This window comes from Ictidomys tridecemlineatus, chromosome 14, assembly GCF_052094955.1.
Source record: "Ictidomys tridecemlineatus isolate mIctTri1 chromosome 14, mIctTri1.hap1, whole genome shotgun sequence".
NCBI classification, from domain to species: domain Eukaryota; kingdom Metazoa; phylum Chordata; class Mammalia; order Rodentia; family Sciuridae; genus Ictidomys; species Ictidomys tridecemlineatus.
The window spans coordinates 32,900,405-32,925,987 of NC_135490.1; the positions used below are offsets into that span (position 1 = coordinate 32,900,405).

General features: G+C 37.7%; 1 protein-coding gene and 1 long non-coding RNA gene across 2 annotated transcripts; one reads left to right on the plus strand and one right to left on the minus strand.

Moving 5' to 3' along the window:
• Nucleotides 1–877: 877 nt before the first annotated feature.
• Nucleotides 878–13,350, minus strand: LOC144370329 (uncharacterized). Its single transcript, XR_013430307.1, has 3 exons — nucleotides 12,746–13,350; nucleotides 5,115–8,717; nucleotides 878–3,780 (listed from the first exon to the last, which is right to left on the minus strand). It is a non-coding gene; the product is annotated as an uncharacterized LOC144370329 (long non-coding RNA).
• Nucleotides 13,351–13,623: 273 nt separating this feature from the next.
• On the plus strand, nucleotides 13,624–20,535 carry Ing2 (inhibitor of growth family member 2). The gene is made up of 2 exons (XM_005329233.5): nucleotides 13,624–13,982; nucleotides 18,533–20,535. Exons 1-2 carry the CDS (start codon nucleotides 13,811–13,813, stop codon nucleotides 19,201–19,203), a joined length of 843 nt encoding a protein of 280 aa, XP_005329290.1. The 5' UTR covers nucleotides 13,624–13,810; the 3' UTR covers nucleotides 19,204–20,535.
• Nucleotides 20,536–25,583: the final 5,048 nt, after the last annotated feature.

Consider the following 25,583-nt stretch of genomic DNA (forward strand, 5'->3'; position numbering starts at 1 on the left):
ATAAGAAACACAGTGGTGACAGAAACTTGTAGTAAGACCATTCAAGACCCTTTTGATTTTACCATTATTCCACCCCATGATTGCCGAGGATTTCAATCTCTGGCACTTCAAGTCAGCATGTTTGTAAATTTCTATTTGTTAGTCATATGATACTCTGTGAGGCCCACCCTTAGGCTAAGTGACATTTTTATAGGAAGTTCATGAACTGCCATTTCCTTCTTCCAGAATTGCCTTCTTTTTTTTTTTTTTTTTTTTTGATCTTCAGAGCCTTTTGGAAGTTTTTAATATTTGTCCAGAATTTATAGTTGCTCTGTAGAGGAACACCATTTGACAAGATCTATTTGACTATTACCAGAAGCAGAATTTCTAAAATTCATTCTTAATCTGGGCTGCTTGGAGTCTACCCCACACATGTCAAAACTACATGTCATTTAGGTAAACTGCTTTGGATGCAAGCAATTTACTTAAATTACTGAAGAAATTACTAAGTATGATTGATATAATGGAAATTGCTGTGGTCTCTCTGGAATGATTATATGTGATATTAACTCGTAGCTGAAATTCATAGCTTGAGGACTTATAAAAAAATCATATAAAATATGCATATTTTTATATAGTACACCTTCAAAAAAATTTTTTTTGTACTGGGGATTAAACCCAGAGGTATAGTACCAATGATCTAAATCCCCACCTCTTATTTTTTGAGACAGGGTCTCACTAAGTTTCGTAGGGCCTTGCTAAATTGCTGAGGCTGGCCTTAAGCTCGTGATTCTCCTGCTTCAGCCTTGGAATTGCTGGGATTATAGGCATGCACCACCACACCCAGTGATAAAGTACAACTTTTTTTTTTTTTTTTAAAGAGAGAGAGAGACAGAGAGAATTTTAATATTTATTTTTTAGTTTTCGGCGGACACAACATCTTTGTATGTGGTGCTGAGGATCGAACCCAGGCGGCACCCATGCTAGGCGAGCGTGCTAACGCTTGAGACACATCCCCAGCCCAAAGTACAACTTTTGATGGCATACAAAAATATATTGGTCAAAATTGAACTGCAATCAGAATACATTAGACAAAGTCCAGAAAAAAAATTTTACATTTTTTACACACTGCTAAAATACATGGGGAAAAACAAAAGCTATTATTTGATAATGTAGTCATATATCTCTTTTAAATAACCACTATCTTTCATTTACCTTGGTTGACTCCTACCCATTTTAATCTCTTTAATTCTGGCTTTCTTCTATGTGTATTTATTTTCTTTTATTTATATTTGTGCCCATAAGCATTTTCCTAATGTGTTTTATATTGCTATAAACTTTAAATGTCTCCTGGACACAAACCAAAGCTCTAAGTTTAAATCCACATGCAGCAGGTATTTAATACGTTGATTACTTGTCTTCAGTTAATCCTATAAAGATTCAGATGGACAAAGTGAGATTGAAATATCTTCAGTACTATGTATATGGTTGTTTCCTTTGGTGATCCTAGAAGGATTCAAAAGACAACCTGCAGGCTATGTACATAGCTAAGATTTATTATACTAAAGGATACAAAGTAAAAGCAACAGGACAAAGATGCCCTAGTTGGGTCCAAAGGACCAACATAAGCTTCCAATGTCTTTTATCCAAAACCATAAGGGAATAATCCCTCTTTTCTTCTTTTCTCCCCCATCCTGCAAATCTCAACATACTATAGAATTGTGTGGAACATCTCTGTATATGGAAACACATTTGGATGTTAAGAGTCCAATGGTTCTGTAGGGGCTACTCACGTATGCACATCCCACTATGCAATCAGCCATGGGCAAAGCAACCTGCTAAGCCAGTATGGAATGGTTCACTGCTCCAGGTGTGTATAATAAAACCATCATACTAACATGAAGAACTGGAACTCTGAGGGCCATATTCCAGGGTTGGACAATGGGTCAAAGATGGTTCTTTTGAAGACATGTAAGGAGTAAACAGCCAGACCTGCTGCATTAACTTTTTTCTCATGAGGGTCTATATATCCTTGCTTATCATCTATTATTAATTCTTGGCTTACTGACAGGGATAATACAGAGCTATTTAAGGTCTTGCCTTGTGAGGAGTTAGTTGTTGTTGGTTTTGGTATCAGGGATTGAACCCAGGGGCTCTTAATCACCCAGCCACACCCCCAGTCCTTTTTAATTTTTATTTTAAATTTTGAGTCAGGTTTTTTGCTAAGTTGCTGAGGCTGCCTCTGAACTTGCAATCTTCCTGCCTCAGCCTCCCAAGCTGCTGGGATTATAGGTATGCACCGCCAGGAGTTAGTTTTAAGACCACTTTTTTTCTAAATCATTTCCTCTAATCTCTATGTTCCCCAACATTTTGCTGCCTCCAATTTCTATACCTGGTTATTCTTCAAAAACAGGATACATATAAGAAGCAGTAGTTTTATGCTGTAAGGTACAGGAGACTTAACCTGGGTAGTGCTCAAAGCTGTAAAAACTACAAGAATTATCATCTTTGTGTAATTTGTATATTTTACCCACAAACCTGCTTTGCCTCTTAGATTTTCTATTCCACATCTTTTGTCCCCCACCCTCTGAATAGTCACTAAAATCCAATTTTTTATCTCCCCCAAAATTTTCTGAATCTATCCCCTTTTCATGTCCTCATGTAGTGGCACCCCCTCCTCCACAGATAATCTTAATTAAGTGTCTCCAGAAATCTTCACCATAATTGATTTTAGGACTATCAGCAAAAGGATCTCTGCAAAATAGTTCAATGTAGTTAAGCTTCCTATTTTCTGTTGCTCTATCTTACAATAATTAAATTTGGCCATGGGCCCAAAAGAGATCATATGCCAGGTGCTGAACACCCTTTAATAGTTTTTCACAAACATTTATGAACTATCTAGTATAGTAACAATATATAAATAATAGTTTGTAAAAGTTTTCAAGCAGGAAATGTGTTTGCAAATGCAAAGTATGATAAGGAAAACAGATTCTTTAACATTTAACAGATATGTTTACATTTCAAAGAGAAGAGAAGATGTTACAAATTGGGCTCCAAGGTAACAGTTGGTAGTGGGAGAGAAGAAAGGGAAGAAGAAGCTTTCCCCTTCTCAGGCACTGTTCTTGAAGGGTTAACTTCCCCAGAATAGTCAAAGAGCTGCTTTTGTGTAAACTTCTGAGCCCCTCCCCCTACACACTGGGTATAAAGTTCTGAAACTGCCTGAACTCAGGGATCAGGGGGATTATTGATTACAGCGAAAGCATTGTCCTCAGTACCTGGCTGCAACCAAAGAAATCTGCTTCCTGTTTTCCTATCGGTGTCCTGCCTTGTCTGTCCCTACAACAGTCATATCCCTGTTAATTGCTCCTTTCTTGCTTCTCCTTCCCCCACTCCACAAGCCATTATTCATTACAGTAGAGTTGTCATTTTCATAATTTCCTAGAGAGCAACACACCAAGTACTGAATAATTTTTCTGAAAAAGACCTCTTACATAATGAGGTAGTATAACAACTTAAACCATTTTTTTTACTGTTTTCTTGTGTTGTGTATCTATTGATTTTATTGGAAAATTAATTAATTTATATTCCAAATTGAAAAAGATGTACTGTGAGACTAATTTCTTGGAGTTCTTTGAGCCATGAAACTGAAATAATAATAGCTGCTTTCTGCGCCTCAACTTCTCTTTGGGTTATGACATCTGGGGTCCTCTCCCAGTCTTTTTTCTTTCTTAACTGCTATGTTCAGATTATTCTTCATTAGATATTCCTGCTAAATTTTCATTCCTATATAGAAGACCGTAACTAAAAAAAAAAAAAAAAGACTTTAGGAAAAGAACTCTTTCTTGGGTAATTATATCCTACATCCCTTCTGTAGGCAGAAGTTAGAGATGGGGTTAACATATAACAATCTAAATATAAATTTTAAAACATCTGATTCAGAGAATTGATAAAAATTTCCACCTTAACCTGATATATTCAAATGAGATCCTGCACATGTTCAAAAAAACCTCTTAATAGCAAATTGAGAACTACACTGAATGAGAAAAAGATTAAAGAGAACCCTCTTTTGTCTTTTTAAATATTTTTAGCTGTAGATGGACACAATATCTTTATTCATTTTTTATGTGGTGCTGAGAATAGAACCCAGTGCTTCACACATGATAGGCAAGCACTCAGTTATCCCCTTTTAAACTGTTAAAAAATGTGGAATCAATTGTGTAATTTATGTAAGGATTGAACTGAAGAATCTGTCTCTGGATATTTATACTAAAATACACTGAAAACAAAAGTCAAAACATCATATTAGTATGCAGGAAATTGTTCTGATATATGCAGTACAAGAGAATTGAAAGCATTATTTCCAAATTGATCACACCATTCACAAATTTGACCAGCAATGCAAAACAGGCAGCATAGTTTGTGCAGAACACATGCCAACAATGATGGTAGTATCTACAATACCAATAACCCATACTTCCCTCTCTGAAGTACAGCTGCATTGATACTTGATTCCATAGCTAAAATAGGACTTGTCATTTTGCAAGAAATGACCTGGACCGCCAAGCTGCACTGGATGGAAGCCAAAGTAATGTTTTCATACTTTGTGACAGAAATTGTAGATGTCAACTATTGAACAGATAGAACTTCCAGTAATAGTAGTAGCTACTGTCCTTGTGACTTCTATAAACCATACAACAGAAGATGAAGCCACATTTTCAGGGAAATACTGGAATTTTTGTGGGGAAAAAAATCCCTTCAAAGATGCATTTCCAGGAATAGTCAGCTATCTTTGCATTGGTTCCTACCTCCCTCCACCATAAGAGTTGGTAGCTTGAGAAAACTTCAGGAACCATTTGTAACATTCAATTACAAATTCTTCAATTGAAGAATCAATGAGGAAATTTTCAGAATCTGACCTGCAGGTACAAATTATTTAATAACTCCAAAATGTTTCCCAGGGCCAAAATGCCTAGATTAATTCCTAAAGTGGGAAGTCCTCAAAAGTTTCTAATTCACCAATTGTGATATTTCTTGGTTTTAATCTTGTATACTACATGTGTAATTAGAATGCTGGCATGAAAAGTACAACCTTATTAACAATAGAACAGAAAAATTGAATGTAAATATTGAGTTACCTGCTTTTATACTCCTTTCCTAGTAGGTAGTTTATGCATGCATTTTGTAACTCCAGAATGTGCAGAAAGTTCTTTGCTTCTCTTATATTTAAAACAAAGTTTAAATTTCGTTAAAAAAATACATATCAAAAAAATCAAATGTGCAAAAAAAAAAGGATAAAACAAGTATCTAGATATCACTGGACTACTCTTCCACAGATATTTTATCTGAATACAAAATTAACATTATTTAAGAACTAATAACATCCTGTAAAGAAGTTAAGATCAACTGAATAGCCAGGCAAGGTGACACAGGTCTGTAATCCCTGCCAATTTGGGAGGCTGAGGCAGAAGGATAGCAAGTTCAAAGCTAGGCTCAGAAACTTAGTGAGGCCTTAAGCAACTTAGGGAGAACTTGTCTCAAAAAAAAAAAAAAAAAAAAGGGCTAAGTGGTTAAGTGCCCCTGGATTCAATCCCTGACACCAAAAAAGATCAACTGAACAATCTGTTCCTGCAAGTCAAATTCAAGTTTACTTTTTTAGTGGTTTTAGTTTTGAGAAAACTTTCATTTTACCTCTCCTAATATATAAACATTATTTCCAGATACACTACAGCCTATTATTGTCAATGCTTCAAGACTACTAGCTATTGTTTACTTTTTTTCTTCTTCCTGAGACAGGGTCTTGTTTTGTTGCCCCATGTGGCCTCAAAATGCTGGGCTTAAATGATCTTCCTGTCTTAGCCTCCAGAGTAGCTGGTCATGCCCCATTAATCCAATCAGCATACCTTGGCTCCTGAATTCTCCTCATGGTACAAAACCTTATGGTGGATAATAGGAACCAATGCAAAGATGGCTGGCATTCCCAGAAATGCATTCACCACAATTGCCAATCAACATGAGTCTTTCTTTGAAGGGCATTTCCCCCGCAACAAAATGGCAACATTTCTCTAAAAATGTGGCTTCATTATATATTCGTATAGTTTGTAGAAGTCACAAGAAAGTAGTTACTGCTATTACTGGAATTTCTATCTGTTCAATAGTTGACATCTACAATTTCTGTCACAAAGTATGAAAACATTATTTTGGCCTTCATCCAATGCAGCTTGGTGGTCCAGGTCATTTCTTGCAAAATGACAAGTCCTATTTTAGCTATGGAATCAAGTATCAATGCAGCTGTACTTCAGAGAGGGAAGTATGGGTTATTGGTATTGTAGATACTACCATCATTGTTGGCATGTGTTCTGCACAAACTATGCTGCCTGTTTTGCATTGCTGGTCAAATTTGTGAATGGTGTGATCAATTTGGAAATAATGCTTTCAATTCTCTTTTACTGCATATATCAGAACAATTTCCTGCATACTAATATGATGTTTTGATTTTTGGTTTCAGTATATTTTAGTACAAATAACCAGAGATAGATTCTTCAATTGAATACATGAGAGACAAATTGTTCAGTTGCTATGGTAGTCATTAGGTTTTTCTGATATCTGAAACAACATGCTAATTTTCAGCCAAAGACTTGGGTTAGATAGGCTCTTGGTCTAACCCTGTATTACAACTATATTTTTTGTTATGCAAAAATGTATCACAAGTAGTTTCCAAAAATAAACTTTATAAATCTCTGTCCCTAAATTTTTAATAATCATGTTTTACCACCACCATTAATGATCATTTCTTTTCTTTATTTTATTTTTTATTTTTTTGGTGAGGGGGTACCAGGGATTGAACCCAGGAGCACTTGATCACTGAGCCATATCTCCAGCCCTATTTTGTATTTTGTTTATAGAGACAAGGGTCTCACTGAGTTGTTTAGCGCCTCACTTTTGTGGAGACTGGCTTTGAACTCAACATCCTCCTGCCTCAGCCTCTGGAGCTGCTAGGACACAGGTGTGCACCACTGTGCCCAGCCATTTCTTTATTTGATTCTGTATTTCCCCCTAATATAAAGATGTTTAGCTTCTAAAATTTTCCAAATAAAATTCCTCCTCACATTTTTATATCTTTCTTTCTTTTTTAAAAATCTAATTCTAGTACTTACTTTAGCCAGATACCAGAAGAAAACATCTCTATTGTCACTTTAGGTACTTCTTCAAAGTCCTTTCTCTGAAGACATCATTTCTGTGACTAAAACATATCATGCTGAAGTATCTCTAATATACACTATAGTTAGAATAAGTAAAAGAAACTACACCTAGACAGCAGTTAAACAATGAAGAATACTACCTGTTTTCTGAAGGTAACAACTGAGAAAAAAGAAGTTGGATAAAATGTTTGTATTAAATGAATATTTCCATTTCCAAAACTTGGGTCTGCTTACTTATAAAACTGGCACATTTAAAACTACTTAATGTAGCAAAATAAGTTGTAAACACAGTTTTCCAGTAACAGATATATTGTGCAAAGTGAGATACTAGTTTCATATATAGGAGAGAGTCAGAGAATGTCAATTTATGGAAATAAATTAGACAGCAATTAAAAAAATCTGTTACCCATTAAAAATAAATCAATATTCACCAAAATGCTAGATTAACCATGCCAAGAGCAATTAATGTAGCAATAGCTTCAATAAAGCCTCATTAAATAATCAATTAGAATTAATTATTCCTCTTTTTCCCCATGCTGAAGATTGAACCCAAGGATTCACACATGCTAGGCACATGGTCAATTACTAAGCTGCACTCTCTGTACCCCAGTTAGAATTATTTATAAGGAACAAAAGACCAGGTGCATTGTCACACACCTGTAATCCCTGCAACTTGGAAGGCTAAAACATGTGGATCCAAATTTGAGGACAGCCTGGGCAATTCAGAGAGACCCTGTCTTAAAAAATCAAAAGGGCTGGGGATGGAGCTCAGTGGTTGGTACCCTTTGGTTCAATCCCTAGTATCAAAAAAAAAAAAAAAGATCAAAAGATCAAGCAAGGAGCACCTGGCCAATAGCATTAATTTCATTTTAAAAAGATGTTATTAACCCTGGTTAAAAAAAATAGTATAAATTATATGTGACTTCTAGTACTTTTTATTTTGTGATTATTTTGAACATTATTGTTCAGGAAATTCTAATTTTCCTTTAGAAGTAATTTTGTTTAATTTGCTGCAAGTCTTCACAGAAAAAAAAATCATTTTATTTTATAATATCCCAAGTTCTTAATTTTCTTTCTATGGGCACTTTTCTTTTTAATAATGATTACCAGCCAGAAAATAAGATTAATTTTTGTTTTACTGTTTGATTTTTTAGGTGGATTCCTAATTTATGTATTATTATGTGATGCTAAGCAAGTTACTTCTCTAGGCCCCAATATTATCCTGTTAAAAGCTGGTCTGTAGGTGATCTATGATAGTGATCCTCAACCTCCTCCCCATCTCTATATAATGACCATTATGCATCAGCAGGTGCTCACCCAGCTACTCAGTGAGGCTGCCTGTTGCCTGCTCTCCTCTCCCTTCCTTTGGGGAATCATTATCTTAGATTTTTGGCAGTAAAAAAGTCATCAGTGAATCTCTTGCAGTGATCATGAAATTAAGAATTACCATCAGAAATTGTGCAACCCTTAGATGCATTTTTTTCTTTCTTGAACCTCTTATTTATTGAGCACTGTGCAGAGCTCTTATACACCAGTGTTCTGAAACAACAATAAAAAATAAGCATCAAAAGAACAACCAAACAACAACAAAAACCAACCATCTTTCTGTGAAAAAAAAAAAAGTATCATAAAGAAAAAATGAGTTACACTACTATGGCTTTCAATACATTATTTCTTTCATTTCCATTTGATGAGATTAATAGGAAAACTGTTGTACAACATAGTATGAGTAACATCTCACAGGCATTGTGCTGAGCTGTATTTCAAGCTTTCAAAGAAGAGGTCAAAGCTTTAGTTTACATCTATTTGACTACTCAGATTGTAGGCAATTGTTGGGTTTACTGACTACTTGCAAAAACATTTAATGTAAAATAGCCCACTAAAAGGATAGAGGGTTATCTATAAGGACAGTGTGTTGACATCTTAAAAAAAAAAAAATATATATATATATATATATATATATGAATCTAGCTACTATAATGTTGGTATAGGTTGAATAATTTGCATCTATATTAACAATTATTTATTTTTGGACAAACTTTAAAGTTTCCCAGGCAAAATGAGACCACAATTTCAATTTTGAACAGATAGTATAAATCTCTCTTCTCTAAATTTTAAACCTTTCCTTTGCTTTTAGGAAACATAACTGCATAATTCAAACTCCTTCAATACTGTGACCTAGTTCCCCCTCTTGATGTTATAAACGGCTCATGTAACTATGGTAACCATCTAGGGAAAATTGAATGTTTTCTGGTCAGCATTATGCAAAGTATACCATATGTGTTATTTTTTCCATGATAACCAAGGAGATAATATGCTTGGTTTTTCCCTGGCTATGTAAGTACGATATTTTATTACACTGAATTTACTCCTTGCAACAGTCCTAGTCACTCACAGTTCCTTCATTAAATGTTTGAGGATCATCTCTTGCTGCTAGTAGTTACTCTAAATGCTGAACAGTGCATAACATAAAGTAGTAGCATAAATTATATACAAAATTTAAAACCTGTGCTATCACATAAAGTACACATATAGGCTGACATTGCTTAGATTTCTAATATTACACTAGAAAATCTGATATTTTCTATATTTTAATCTTTAGTCATAGCCAAAGTGATTCCCTAAAGCAAAAAACTGCCACATGGAATTATATCTTATAGGTATAATTAGATATTTAAAAAGTTATCTGGAGTTTTGGTAATTTTTATTTATCTTCTTTAAATGTCTACTTTAATTAACTAGTGTGTATTACCTGTAGTTATGTAATAATGTGATTAAAATGCTTTAAAACTGAACTCAGTAGAGATATATACTATTAATTAGTATTTTTTTTAGTTGCTTTCTGTACAATGAATTGATTTAAAGTTTTCAGTCTTTTTCAGGATAATTTAAAATGCTTTACTAAACTTCTAGAAAAAATTACACCTCAAACAAATTACTGGATTAAGTATTTACTCATATTAGGTACAATTAAATATCTATAGTGGGGTATCAATTGTGACCTTTTGAGGATTTCATTTAAAGTTAATTTTTTTCATCTTCCCATATTCATAAGTGCCTTTCAACTACCCATATAGCTTCCTTAGAAAAAACATTGCTATCTGCTTCACTGGATTAAACAGGGAATTAATTGCCTCTTCCTGGTTTAGAAAAGGCCTTACTAACCAAATGAATGTGTTGGGCTTGTCCGGGCTGTGTTAAACAATAGGGAAATCTGACAATTTGAATTGTTCTGGATATTAAATGATAGTAAGAAAATTAGGAGAGTAGGATAAAGACATCATATGTTTAAAAAATTATTGTATTTTATCCTGCTTACATTTAAAGTATTTACAGGTAAAATTATAATTATAGTACAGAATTACTTAGTACAGAAGGGTTAAGGAAAGTGAAGGATTATAGATTAAATAATATAGCCATATGTAGAAATGTTAATGCTAGGTGAATGGTATATAATACTTTTTTGTTTGAAAATTTCTATCATGAAAAGTTTCTAAAAAACATTGAACAGTAGAAGAAAGAAAAGGATTTCAAAATTTAATTGCCCCAACTTGCAGACACTGAATTTTCTCAGGAGGTATTCTTAGGAATGTTTCAAAACTACTTACTAGTTTGTTTTTAATCGGTTTGAAGTTGTTGCTCTTCCTTTCATATCATATAAATGAGAGATACAAGGGACAGATTTGGGACCTCTTCAAGTAATTGATTTAGAAATTAAAGGTAATCCCAGACACTATTTGGGGATACCAGATTATCTCAGGTTTGCTGTAAGAGTAGAAAATATATTGAAGAACAAATAAAATGCCTTTTGTTTAGTCACAGGATGAATATCATCAAATGTTGAAGAGAATTGGAGATTTCTAAATTTTTTATTTAGGATAATCAGTAAGCCCCATATGAAAAGGCCCCCAATTTCCAATAAAGTGATTATTAAGAAAAGGACACTGATAAATAACCAAGATAGAGTTTAGTAATATAGCTGAGTGTTTCCCCAACTATGTGGGTGCTCCTCTCAGAGGCTGCTTTAATAAGCATTGATATATATATTTATATTCATATAATATAAATAAATGAAAGCATGGCAAGAATAAGCCTTATATTAGCCTTTATAAATATCTCAATAGAAGTATGTCCAAAATAATTCATTCACACATGTATTATCACATTGGACTGTTTTATAGATTTACACTAGTGCCAGTTGAAATGCCATTGTTTGGATTTTTTTTTCTTTGCTTCTTTCAGACTGTTCAACAGGATTATGAAAGATGAAAATAATGCTATAAAAGGTCTCCTATCTCATACTGATCCTTGCTTTGTTTTGTCTTGCATTATGTTCCTGGAAGAAGTACTCTATAGATATTCTGCATCACTGATTTTTCTCATTTATAGTTTCTAAGTGTCATATCTGCCTGCAGATCACTTCAAGTAGAGTAAAATTAATAGCGGATTCAGTGTCTAAACTCAATCAACAAATAACAAGGCATCTTTCATTATTTTATTCCTTCAATAAAGACTAGCTAGTTCAAATTTGTGAGGGGGGAAGCAGTAGGTTTACATAAAAATCAATAACATTTAGTTCTTAACAATGACTGATTTTTTTTTTTTGACAAGACTAAACTGCTTAATCTAAAGAATTAAAGAATGACAACAAAACCATTCCCAAATGGTTCTCAGAATTCACGGCTCCCTGGCTTGATTCAAGTGGTCAGAACCTCTTAGTGTCCGGGGATCTTAGATGATCTCCCAGTCCTCTGCAATACTGCTGTAGTTCAAGAAGACATCGATTTCCCTGGAGTGCTTTATTTTAGCCTGAAATTTTAAAAATTTCCTCTAGGTGAAGGTCTAGATTTCGCTGCACATCAACGGCTACTCTGCGGGTGCACCACCACTGCAAACTAATCATATAAAAAATGCAAATTTATCGCCCCTCACCACGCATATTTTCTTTTTAACTCCAAGATACTGATCACAATACGGTTTGTTTACATAAGCGTGCCATTAAAATTCTCTTTGCATGCGTTCTATTTAAACTCTTTTTTCCCAAAAATACACATTGAATGTACTTAAAGTCCGTCCGTAATTGATATCAGCCTGGCGTTTCATTTACACTTCACAGAAATTAAGCCGTGATAGTCGCTCACATAGATAAGAAAGGCCACGGTCTGATTACCGATGAGGTATTTATTTTCGTCTCCCTTACCCCGCGAACCCCTCCAATCCTTAGTCCCAGGGTAAAGATGAGTAAAAAGACAGGGAAGGATGGTGGTGCCCCCCTCCCCCTCTGCCAGTGAGCCCTCACCGAGGTTTAATGCTTAAACGTTCCAACCCCTTAAGAGTTTTTAAAAGGGTACTGTTGGACAAACACGTGTGCAAGACAGACGCAGTCCTGCACCCCTTCTTCACATACGGGAGACTTCACTTGTCTGAGAAGGGGACAAGTGGACAAACCCTGTAAGCCACCACGGAGAAGGGAAAAGGCGGAAGCACGCCGAGGCCCGCAGCGAACCTGAAAGCCGGGCGTTTAAAAGATAAAGAAAACACAGGGGGCCGAAGGGAGCGCCGCCTACCTCCCCGAGCAGGCCCCCCCGGTGCTCGGCTAGCCCGAAGGCGGCGGCGGGAGGAGGGACCGAGCCCCGCGGAGCGCAGAGACGCCGGCCGCGAGCTGTGGCTCGGCGGGAACTCGCCGCCGCGCATGTCGGGAGCTGAGCCCCGCTGCACGCTGGGTCCAGTAGTTCCCGCAAGCCTCACTCCGGGTTGTAGCGAAAAGTAGCCGCCCGCTGCTCCTTTTAAGGTTCGCAAGGGGCCGCGCTTGATCCGCCTAATGGGAAAAAAAATCGGTAATACCGGGCCAAGTGAGCTAGCCCAAGGTTCCGCCTCCGCGTGGGAAGGGCAGAAACAAGAAGCTGGCCACCTTCCCTCTCAGGTCCCATTCAGACATGGGGTGAAGAGGCAGGCCCAGCCGTGCTTCCCCTTTAAGGGGGGCGGGGCGCAGCCTGCCGTTTGGCCACCCTCCGCACCCTCCCCCCCAGCCGAGAGATGACAGACCAATCGCTCGGGTGGCGGAGGGAAGGCGGGAGAATGCGAACCCTTCGGTAGGGCGGTAGGGGCGGGCCCCTAGCCTTATTAGGAGTGAGTCCTGCGCAGGCGCAGACGCGACCGCAGGCGGAGGGGCGGGGGCAGTCCAGTGAGAGACTCTCCGACAGGCACGGAGGGTGATTGGGAGTAGAGTGGGCAGCGAGGGGCTTGTCATGGGGATCCGAGCTACTAGACGGCATTGGTAGCATCTGGGGACTCGGAAAGGGGCAGGAAGTGTCAACTCCCGGGACCCCGACGCCAGCTCGGCTGGGGGTATCCCCGCTGCTCTAGACCTGGGAAGGGAGGGGGGAAGGAGGGAGCCCTGATCTCGCCCCGCCCCTGGGCTTGTTACCGCGGGGGCGGGGAGTGAGGGCTTCTTTGGGGGGGAGTGGAGATCGGGGGATTCGGCTGTGCCCTCTCGAGCGGCTGCCAGCGTCCCTGCGGCGCCGGGCTGCGGAGCGAAAGAGCCGCGGCGGCCGTGGCTGTTGCATGTGTGGCTGCTGGATGCGGAGGCGGCGGCGGCGGCGGCGGCGAGGAGCAGCAGCAGCGGCGGCAGGATGTTAGGGCAGCAGCAGCAGCAACTGTACTCGTCGGCCGCGCTCCTGACCGGGGAGCGGAGCCGGCTCCTCACCTGCTACGTGCAGGACTACCTTGAGTGTGTAGAGTCACTGCCCCACGACATGCAGAGGAACGTGTCTGTGCTGCGAGAGCTGGACAACAAATATCAAGGTAGGGGGCCGCGGGGCTGCCTGCGCGGGTCCTCCCCCACCCGGATCCGCTGGCCTCTGGCACGGTGGCCCGGAGTCTGTCTTGGGAAGTGCCACTTTCTCTACCGTGACAGTTCTCCCGAGTGCACAGAGGGGTTCTGCTGTGTGGGACGGGGAGAAGGGACTGGAGACGGGGTTCGCGGCCCTCCCTTTTCCCGCTGCGGTCGGCGAGGACTTCTGTGGGGTCTCGGGTGGGGGTGGGGGCCGCTCGTCAGACCCGCTGCAGACCCAGCGGCTGCAGCTGCTGTGGAGGGGAATCAGCCATTTTAATCAAGCATTTGTTCCGGCGCTCACCGGCCCGGTCCCGCACACCCTCTCACTCCGGCGACTGAGGGGCCGCCGGGCGGGGACTGAGCAGTGAGCGCCGGGCCCTGGCCGGGCTCCCGCTGATCAGCCGGGCCTGGCTTTTCCCTACCCCTACGGCCCCCCACCCCCTGAGAGCAGATGCATTGGAACGTGCTGGGGGGAGGGGGCGAGAGAGGGCGGCGAAGGCGTACTCGGAGAGGTCCCTCCCTCCCGGCTCCAGCTCGCGGCTGGGCTCTGGAGTGGAGCACTCAGTTCTCCGCTCCCGCTCGGGGGAAAGTTCCGGGCCGTCCGAGGCCGCAGCCTTTACCCAGCTCTTTCTGACAAATGGTTAAAGAGGAGAGGTCCCCCGCAGGGAAAGGTGGAGAGGGGTGTGTGTGTGGCGGGGAGGGCCCCCGATGCCTGTGGGCGGGGCCTGTGGGCATGACGTAGGACCTGGGAGGGGCGCGAACGCGCGCGCTCCCGCTGGCCTCGAACATGGCTGGTGGCTAGAGGGGTGGACGATGCTGACTGCTTAGGAGAGATCCGGGCCGTGAGAGGCATTAGTTGGGCCCTAACAGTTAGCGGGGCTGGCGATGTGTTTGTTGTGATGTTTCGTTTTTCTTTTTGCCACCCCATGAATCGACGGGGACGCTGCTACTGGGACCATCGCTGACCCTGGCTTCGCGTAGGTTCCGGGCCAGGTGTCACTTCCGGGCCCCTGAAGGAAGTGGGTTGGTTGGCTGGGCAACCGCTTTGGCGTCTCTTCACTTCTGGGTTCCTCCTCTGCCAGATTTTGAGTGATGAGGCAAAAACCATCGTTTATGGTCGAAAAAGTTAGTACAGGGAATTAACCTTTCTTACAGATAGTGTCTGTCAACAGTCCTTCGCCTGCAACTAGCGGGGAGACGTTTAAGTGCTAGATGTTTTGCATTAGTAACCCCGAATCGAGGAGTATTCAGACCTAATGTGGAAATAGCCAGACGGACCTTAAAGATAACTTCGTGGACCCATTCTGTTTTTCTGGACACTTCACTAATCCTGTGACTTAAGGAATCCACCTCTGTGGTGACAGTTGTTTTTTTTTGTTTTTTTTTTTTTTGGTCTATAGCATGTTGGAGCATTTAAGTGTCTCAATATGTAAATTTGTCTTCTGAATTCGTGCGATTGTTGGAGGAATACTGATTGCTTATAGTATGCCTGTTGCTGCACTAGGCCTAGAACTTACGAAGTAAAACTCATTTTACAGATAAATTAAAATTTACAAAGTGACCAGATCGAGATTATTTTTTTTCCAAAGCTGGCTAGAACCCATCCTTCTTTTTGGACTGTTTTTTGTTTTGTTTTTTTAAATCAAAGCGGTCCAATACTATTTTCTACAGTTATGGAGGACAAGCGAGAATGGTAACCTAAAAAGGAGAGTTTACTGGGTGTGGTGGTGCACACCTTCAATCTCAGCGACTTGGGAGGCTGAGGGAGGAGGATTGCAAGTTCAAGACTAGCCTCAGCAACTTAGTGAGGTCCTAAGCAACTTAGACCCTATTCTCAACATAAGAAAATTTTAAAAGGCTAGGGATGTAGCTCAGTGGTTAAAGCATCTCTGGGTTCAATCCCCAGTATCAAAAAATTAAAAATAAATTGTATTTCTTTTTAAAAAATTTCTTAAAAATAAAATGGGTTAGGATGTGGTACCCTTTTGCTCAATCCCCAATACGTCCCCCCCCAAAAAAAACCCTCAAATTGAACATTTTTAGTTTTTTGGATAGTAGCACTGATATTTGTAAAGCTTGCATGTTTTTACATTTCTTTAAGCACATGTTTACCCTTCACAAAAGTTATGCTATTTTCAGTTGGGGAGGGACACTATTTAAATTTGTTGACAGGGAGCTCTGCTATCTGATCATGTATGATTGTCATAAGTTGCTCTTATGAGTAATATAGTAGGGCTTTCAAATTGGGAGACAAAAATCTGAGGATTTTTATTAAGATTGTGATGAATTTCAAGATTAATTTTAAAAGAGTGATACACATGGTTGCTCAACTTTCAAAGTTTTGTTTATATACTTTGGCAAATGTTATTGGTTCAGGTTTGATTTTTTTTTTTTTAATTTTTGGTTAGTTCTTAAGTATTTTCTGGCTTAGAATATAATACAGCAATTTTTAGTTATGTAAATTATAGGTAACTTATAGAATTTCTCCACCACCTATTTGAGACACTGTCAAAAATTACCAAAGGCCCCATCAAATTGAGAAATAAGAAAACATTTTCACAATTGAATGAAGTATTTATTATGGGATTTGATTATTAGAGAACCTTTATTATTGTTCTAGTAGTCTCATTCATAATTTCTTAAGTAAATAATAACCTTTTAACTAAAATTTAATATTTAATTTCAAGTGCCTTTTGTACAGCCTGTAGAAAGTGCTTAAATTATTGGGTCACACAGATCTGGCAAAGTTCAAAGTCTGGGGTTCTTTCCTCTTGAATTTTATTTATCACATGGTAGAAGTGATGACCTCCTTGTGGGTTTGTTGTGGAGATTAAATAAGTAAATACGACACAAAAGAAGCTAAGTCAGTGTTAATTTCCTTTCTTGTTTAAGTAAGAGGTCTTTAAAATGTGAATTTTTATCTCATGTACAATATCATTATGCAAGTATGATATGTAATTAGCTCCTAATTATTAGTTACAGATATTTGAAATGAGGCAATGAGGCTTACTGTTTTTTTAAAAAAATTGTTTTATTGTAGCTGGACAAAATACCTTTATTTTATTTTTATATGGTGCTGAGGATCGAACCCAGTGCCCCGCATGTGCTAGGCAAGTGCTCTACCACTAAGCCACAACCCCAGCCCCAGGCTTACCTTTTTTTCTTTTGTCTGACAGGAAAATAATTTTCTTATTTTTCCTGTAGGGAAATTGCATTCTTAGGAAATTCACTTGCATGACTAACTGAGCAAATGGAATAGTTATGAACTGTTTTGAAAAATATGGTATACAGGAATGAGTACCCTCAACTCTAGTGACACTTTGTTACGTGTCCTGGGTTAAACATTGTCCATCAAGTATTACTAGCTGAAGTTTTCAGGGAGAAGCTAATTTATAAGTTTTTTGTTTAATATTTGTTTTATGTAATCTTACTTATAGACAGTTCCAGTGTATTTATTTTATTTACTATTTCTGTTCTTTAGATTAATATTGGAATATAAAACAATGGTAGGTATGTAGTGATAATAATAATAATTGGATTATAAAATAGTGGTATGTCATGTGGTATGATAAATTAATGTTTATTTCTCCACTTCTGCTAGGATAGAACTGTTTCTGATAGCAGTTATATCTGGTTAATATTGTTACAATAAGAAATTGAACAGATTTGAATACAACTAGTCTAAGTAAATTTTTGGTGACCTCTGAAACTATACAGGTTTTTGCATACCTTCTAGTGACTCAGCCATTTTATTTGATTTAAATAAGTGTCCCACTTGCTATACAACTAAATCAGCAGTTCTAAAAGCTTAGAACCAACTGCTGAGTTATCTACAAAGGCAGAGTGATCTAGTGCTGACTTACTGTAATTTTGTTGTGGCTTGGTCAGTTGATGCCAGAAACAGTGGACCTTCTCTGGAATAGTTTTGATTTGTAGAATTTTTTATGTGATGCTTCAATTAAAAAGCCATTAAAACAAAGAGATGAAAGTCTAAAAATTTCCGATGTCTTCTCTATTTAATAATATCCAAGGATATGATATGAAAAGGAAGGTACCCTGTCTTTCTGGAGTCATGTAGCAAGTCATTGATTGAATTATAAACCCTGTAAATTCAGTTGAGTTGTAATCTGTAACCTACTTCTGTAATTTCAGGTTTTATGGCTAGATCTAGTAAATTTTTATATAGGATTGTGTTCTGAAGTTCAAATGAAGTGTAGGCAATAAGGTACTATGTAGATTCTAATGTCATACAGTACTCGTATCTATTTAAAACATTTTTGATTACTAGAGACACATCTCTTATCCTTTTAGATGTAGATTAATAAATAAATTTTTATGTTCTGATTTGATTTCTTCTAAGTATACTTTCATATTGGATAACAAGGTCTTGTATGGGGAATAATGTTTTTTAATGTGTACATACTATAGAGGAGTGGGATTTCATGCCTTAGGTTCTAATTTTCAAGTATTATATGTGTTAATGTTCACTAATATTCTCCTTTTTCTTTTCCCTTTTTAGAAACATTAAAGGAAATTGATGATGTCTATGAAAAATATAAGAAAGAAGATGATTCAAACCAGAAAAAACGCCTACAGCAGCATCTCCAGAGAGCATTAATCAATAGTCAAGAATTAGGAGATGAAAAAATTCAGATTGTCACACAAATGCTCGAATTGGTGGAAAATCGAGCAAGACAAATGGAGTTACATTCACAGTGTCTTCAAGATCCTGCTGAAAATGAACGAGCATCAGATAAAGCAAAAATGGATTCTAGCCAGCCAGAAAGATCTTCAAGAAGACCCCGCAGGCAGAGAACCAGTGAAAGCCGTGATTTATGTCACATGACAAATGGGATTGAAGACTGTGATGATCAGCCACCTAAAGAAAAGAAATCGAAGTCAGCCAAGAAAAAGAAACGCTCAAAGGCCAAGCAGGAAAGGGAAGCCTCACCTGTTGAGTTTGCAATAGATCCCAATGAACCTACATACTGTTTGTGTAACCAAGTGTCTTATGGGGAAATGATAGGATGTGACAATGAACAGTGTCCAATTGAATGGTTTCACTTTTCATGTGTTTCACTTACCTATAAACCAAAGGGGAAATGGTATTGCCCAAAGTGCAGGGGAGATAATGAGAAAACAATGGACAAAAGTACTGAAAAGACAAAAAAAGAGAGAAGATCGAGGTAGTAAAGGCCATCCATATTTTAAAGGGTTATTTGTCTTTTATATAATTCGTTTACTTTCAGAAAATGTTTTAGGGTAAATGCATAAGACTATGCAATAATTTTTAATCATTAGTATTAATGGTGTATTAAAAGTTGTTGTACTTTGTCTGTGACCTTAATTTTCTGCACTAAATTACCAAATATTTTAAACCAGGTAGTCTTCAGATCACCTGATAAAAGGAGCAGGGAACAGGGAGAGAGTGGTGTGAGCATTATAAAAACTTCACAAACCATGACTATTTCATTTTCACTTAAAATTCCAATGCTACTTTTTTGGGTAAACACAAAAGATTTGCTAGTATTTTAGTTCCATGTGCTCAAAGATTTTTTAGATATAGTTGGATTTCTCTGTAAGCATCAAATTATCTTGGGTAATTTAGAATATGAACACTATCCCATTGAGAGCTTCTTTTTCAGCCCCATTTGTTCATACACTTATTAATCTCTAGTCTTCCAGAAATTTAAGGAACTAGAGATGAGAGTATTTTGGGATTCCATGTGGAATAATGTGCTCTTATTAGAGTATTTGCTGCTGTATTTTCCTTAGTAGCATTTTGATACACTGTCAGTAGCCCATTTGTAAATGCCTTGCTGCTTCTTCAAAATAGATACATTTAACCTAGTGTTTAATAAGGAAGTTGTTTAATGTTTTGTTTGTTTTTATTGGGACAGGTAAGAGTAGTCAGGGTACCAAAAATGCTGCTGTCAGCTCATATTGGCAAAATTTGGGTTAATGTAGTATCATGGTTCAAGGTTGAACAATTTAAAAAATGCATTATAATATTTTCTGTGTTACCCACTACTGGAATGCTTAGCCACAGGCCTATCTGGGAAAAGGGCATATATACCAGTCTTTAAATATTGCCGTTCTGTCAAACAGTTGTTTTAAATAGTTTTGCTAGGGGCTATAGTTCATTTCTGTCCCAGTTAGTGATTATACATTATTTTAAATAATAGTGTATTTACCTTCTTAACTTTCTGGTATTGGTGCTGTTTGATGTTTTCATGTTTAATGAACTAATTTCATTATAACAATGCAATTAATAATGTATTTGTAAATTGAATTTTCCAAGATTCTAGTATTTTAAGAGTAAGCATCTTGATGGATATATGTCCATGTGTTTGGAGCAATTTTTGGTTGGGGGGGACAGGAAATTGATTAGTCCTTTAAATCTGTGTAACATACTTTTTATTCCTCATTTCTTCCCAATCTGATGATCTTGATTCTTTTTGATTAACATGTGAAAAATCCTGTCTGCTTGTTTGGAAAAAAAATTGATTTTTTTCTCTTCTAGTTCTCCTGTGTGACTTTTAGGCATGCCATTTCACCTCATCTGAATGTCAGGTCATTCACTTATAAAATGAGTTAGTTTAAATATCTCCAAGGTTCTTTTGAAATCTATAGTGTTTGCACAGTAGTGAAGGATTTAAATAATGAAATGAGTTATTTTTCTCTTTCATTAATGTTCTCCATTCTTAGTTATAAACAAGAGTTTAAAGGTGAGCTTAGAGATATACAAATGCAAAATATTTGATTAGGTTCTATACTAAGGGTATTTTAATTGATGACTAGAACCAGTTGATTATCTTACTTTCTAAGCAAGAAATATTAGACAGTATGATTAAGAATTTCTTTTATTGTAACTTTGTCAAGTTGTAAACAAACCCTTTACTGTAGAATACAGCATTTTTATGGCCTCATTACCAGAGTGGAACTCTTTAAATTAAATACCAGTATGAGAAAGTCTCCCAAAAGCCTTCAGATGTAACTTCTATATAGAAGTCACCACTTTTAGGACTAGGGATATACCTCAGCAGTAGAGTGCTTGCCTAGCATTCATGAGGCCCTGGGTTCAATTCCCAGTTCCACACCAAAAAAAATCACAATTTTTTCATACATTAATTTGCCTCAGCATATATAAGCAAAACAAAACAAAACAAAAAATCCTTCCTAATAAAAATGCCCAAGTTTGGATTAGACTTTTAATAGGAAAACAACCCTGGAAAATCTTGGAAGGTGTCATCTCTTTTAAGATCTAATATTTGAAACAGTGTTCATGAATTTCATTTTGTTTTCTGTACCACGTGGGAAGTAGAAGACTTAAGTTTCCTTAACATATTTGGGATTTCTTTTGTTAATAGTCTAGAATTCATAGTGACTTTACAACCAGTGGTGCCCAAACTTACCTCACATGAAATTACCTCAGGAGCTTCAAAAATACTAATCTCTGTGTTCCAACCCCAGCAATTGTGATCTAAATTGGTGGGGTTGCATTTGGAATGTGGTTTAAGCATTAGAATTTTTGAAAGATTACCATTCTAATTACAGAAAAGTTTTGGAACCAGTGCCCCATTTTGAAAATTTCAGCCTATTGATGAAAACTAATGATGAATTCTCAACATCCAGATTTATGCAACTCTTGAAGAGTTTATCCCCTGCTCCCAACAGTTCCACCACCAGTACCTAAATACTCAGTATTTCAGTGCTTCTTTATGTGTACCAGGAGTTCTTTATTACACAGTTGTGATATAAAAAGAAAAAGCCCTTGCTCATGGATGATACATTCTAGTGGAAGAGTCAGATGTAGTTAATGTCAGGAACTGTTTTTAAAGTGTTAAAGTAAATCAGAGTAAAAGGAAAGGGGGTGGTGAGTATTAATTGTGGTGATTAAAGGTTTCTAAGGAAGTAACCAGAGCTGAGAATAGAAATAAGGAAGGGAGGCAGAAAGGGAGGAGCAAAGCAAGCTTGTTGATTTGATTAAAGCAGAGCAATAGAGCAGTGTGAAAGGGGCTAGAAAATGTAGGACAAGCCTGGGTCTGATTTATATTTTAAGATCACTGGATACTATGTACAGAATTTGTTGTAGGTGGTATATAGAGAAATTGAGGAGACTCAAGTCTTTGCACCAAAAATGTTAGTGGCTCACCAGGGTGGTTAGCCGTGGAAATGGTGCTAGTGGTAGATGCCAGTCTGTGTTTTATTTTGTTTTTTTTGTTTTGTTTTGTGTGGTGCTGAGGATCGAACCCAGTGCCTCATGCATGCTAGGCAAATGCTCTACCACTGAGCTACAACTCCAGCCCCTCCATTCTCTCTTTTGTAGGCACAAACAAAAGGACTTAAATCCAGGAATGAGAAAGCAAAGTGATGACAGGAGTGACTCTTGGGTTTTTGGCCAGAGGGAAAATGTTAAAATTTGTTTTGTACTTAGGGTCAGAGGGCTTTTAGATTTCTAGGGGAATCCAGTACAGAGTCCTGTATGTGACAAGTTGGGGAAAGTGACAGGAAATTAACATTTGGGGATTTAGTCTATGAATGGAGTTTGAAGTCATGTAACTGATGATGCTTCTCCAATTTTTGTATGTCTGAGTTGCCTCAACATGTTAAAATATGGCTTCCTATTCAGTAGTCTGGTGTGAGGCCTGAGATTGTGCATTTCTATCAAGCTCCTCCGCGACACTAATGCTGCTGTTAAGGAATCAGATTTTGTGTAGCCAAGTAGATGCAGATGAGGGAAGAGTCAGCCCTAAAGTGCTCCAGCATATGAATTAGGGAGGAACCTGTAAAGGAGCCTTCTGAGAGCTCCCAGTGAGATAAACCAGAAAATGGTATATCAGAAACAGAGAAAAAAGTTTTTCAGGAAGGGAATCAAGAACTTTTTCCAATAAGATAAGCACTGAGAATTAACCACTAAATTGTTGAGTTTAATAAGCTGCAAATTATGGGGATGAAGGCCTGCTTGGAGAAGGTTGTGAGCAGGAAAGGATAAAGTAGCGAGAGCAACTACTGTGTAGACAGCTAATTTTTGTAAAAGGTTGTAATGATGTTTTTATTCACTTATTCAAATGGTTATTTTGTACCTATTTGCAAGGCATTGTCTTAGGTAATGGGGATAAGCAATGACTAAAGACAAAAATTTAAGAAGTGCTTAGAATCTGGACTGCTAAATTTTGTATCAGAAAATGGCATTGTACTCTTCTCATACCTTCTTTCTTGGTGAAGAGCTGAGGAGGAAAGGGATGTTGGAAGTCTAGGAATTGGAGGTATGTGTGAGGTACCACTTAGAAAAGTAGGAAAGTGGTCAAGGAACACCAGTGGGAACCATGGGTTAGCAGGAGGTGTTGGGTCATAACTTCAAATTGGTTGATAACTCAATTGTATTGCCAGCATGCAGGTGTGAGAAAAGAGAAAAAAATAACTTGAAATTTCAAAATCCCTACAGTAAGCCAGAAACATCCCTAGTCCTCTTTATATGCCCAGTGGGTGGCTTCTGAGGGCTCTGTCCTTATTACCCCTACATGGAACAGAGAGGAGCAATTGGCAGACACAAGCTAGAGAGTTCTGCTCTTTCTGATCCATGCATTTAGACTTAGATGTAATTAAAGATGTATTTTAAGTAAGGTATGTTATTTTGGAATTTCCTTCACTGTGATTGCTTAAACTCTGTATGTCAGAAAAACCATAGTTTTTTATCTCCTTTTTCAATGTGAGGGAAGTGCTCTGAACCAGCATTCCAGAGATCTTATCCACTAGCTTAGCATACTGTCCTCCTTGGCCTGCAATTTTTTCAGCGGGAAAATGAGTGATTTAAGATATGGTCATCCTAAAAATGGCTACTTATGCCTGCATATTAGTCTGAAGAAAGAGTTCTCCTGGTCACAAACTTACTACTTTAATAGTTTATAAAGCAATAGCTTCAATTTATGTATGTGGCAACCAGACTTCAAAGCAGAATTTTCTAAAGTTCAGGCACTATACAAAGATCTCAGGGAATATGGCCATTTCCCCATGTCATTTTAATCTTACATTTAGATACACTACTTTATGCTTTTTTAAATTGACTCATTTTTTGATGTAATTTTATTTCAAAAGGGAGCATATCACTTTTAAGTGGAAAAGTAATATCACTTTCTGTGAATAGAAGATTTTCTTAAAATATAATGAAAACCATGTAGAGCTAATAAATTCTAGCTAGGTAGTATTGCCTGTGAAAACCAAGTCCAAACTCTGCCCTTTATTAGGCTTAATTAATAATATTAGGTGAGAGTAAAAGGCATAGACACTAAAGTAATCAAAAAGATTTAAAGAGAATTTTCTTGAAAATTATCTTACCTACCATCCTACTCTAGAATAAACACTATAAGCAACAGAAGGTTAATCACTGAAATTTCTTGACTATTTGTATAAAGTAAAAATATTAATATTTATTTAAAGGCATATTTAACTACATGCAGATGGATGTTGCCTCTTGAGGTTTTTAAGTAAGGTATGTTATTTTGGAATTTCCATAAGTTACTGACCAGCATTATCAATTACAGTAGTTGACATTATTCTGACCTTACAGGAATTATCTGTTTTTTGATCTGAGAATGAAAAAAATAGTTCTTCCAATGCCTCTGTTTGAGAGTTCAAAGAGATTTCCTGGTCAGTCTTGTCATACCATCACTTTTGGGCCCAGCATTCCAGACCTGAAAAAAATCCTGAGAGTTATCCAGATAACTTCCTCAGTTACCCACTTACTAGTGGATTCTTGATTTTGCAGTCTTAATCATAAAAGCAAAGTTTCCAGTTTCCATATAAATTAATTGAAAATGTCCATATTTGCCATAAACACTGAAGGAATGAGATCTTAAGTATAGCATATATTTTGGATTGTGCATCTATAAGCACTAAAGTGTCTCAGAATTGAAGCGTGTTGGATAAAAGTTGTCCTGACTTAAATAGGTTCTTAAATCCTTTTTAGCATATAGGAGGGCATATACAAATATTTGATGTCTTCATGCTTGTGACTCAGCACTATGTTATTCTTCAGTAATATCTTTAAATCTTCCTCTAGTCAGAGGACCATTTGCCTCTATTTGCTGCAGGCAAAATAAATTTGGCTGCTTTTAATATTTTTCATTCTAAAACTGCCTAATAGTTTGCATCCCTCTTCTAGTTTACTGTGTATTAGGAAAACATTGGTTCAAACTTGTAAGTAGCTTAAGAATAAATTATAAGAGAGAGGATCTGGTGCTTGAGTTTTGATGTATGACTTTGGGCTTTTCAAAATGTGGGTATTTGTCTATCCTGTTCTTGACTGTGTTCAGAGAGCAGTATTTAGCTGTATGCTTATTTTGAACAGCAAGATCTAATTACTTTGACCAGAGACTTTCTTTATATAGTACACTGATCTTAGAAACTTTCCACATAAAAACCCAAGTGCTAGAACTATTGGCTGGTTTTCTCTCCAGGTGTTCAGGTTTTAGATTAGCAATGTGGACTCATACTCTCAATGAAAAGTAATGATTTTGGTTCCAAAAGAACTTGCTTTACCAAAAATGAAAAGCTGTAGTACATAGCAT

Excerpts from the sequence above, each read along its gene's own strand:
- Ing2 (XM_005329233.5), top strand. The coding sequence starts at position 13,811 with ATGTTAGGGCAGCAGCAGCAGCAACTGTACTCGTCGGCCGCGCTCCTG. Across the intron at positions 13,983-18,532 it reads GCTGGACAACAAATATCAAG|AAACATTAAAGGAAATTGAT; the intron begins GTAGGGGGCCGC and ends TTCCCTTTTTAG.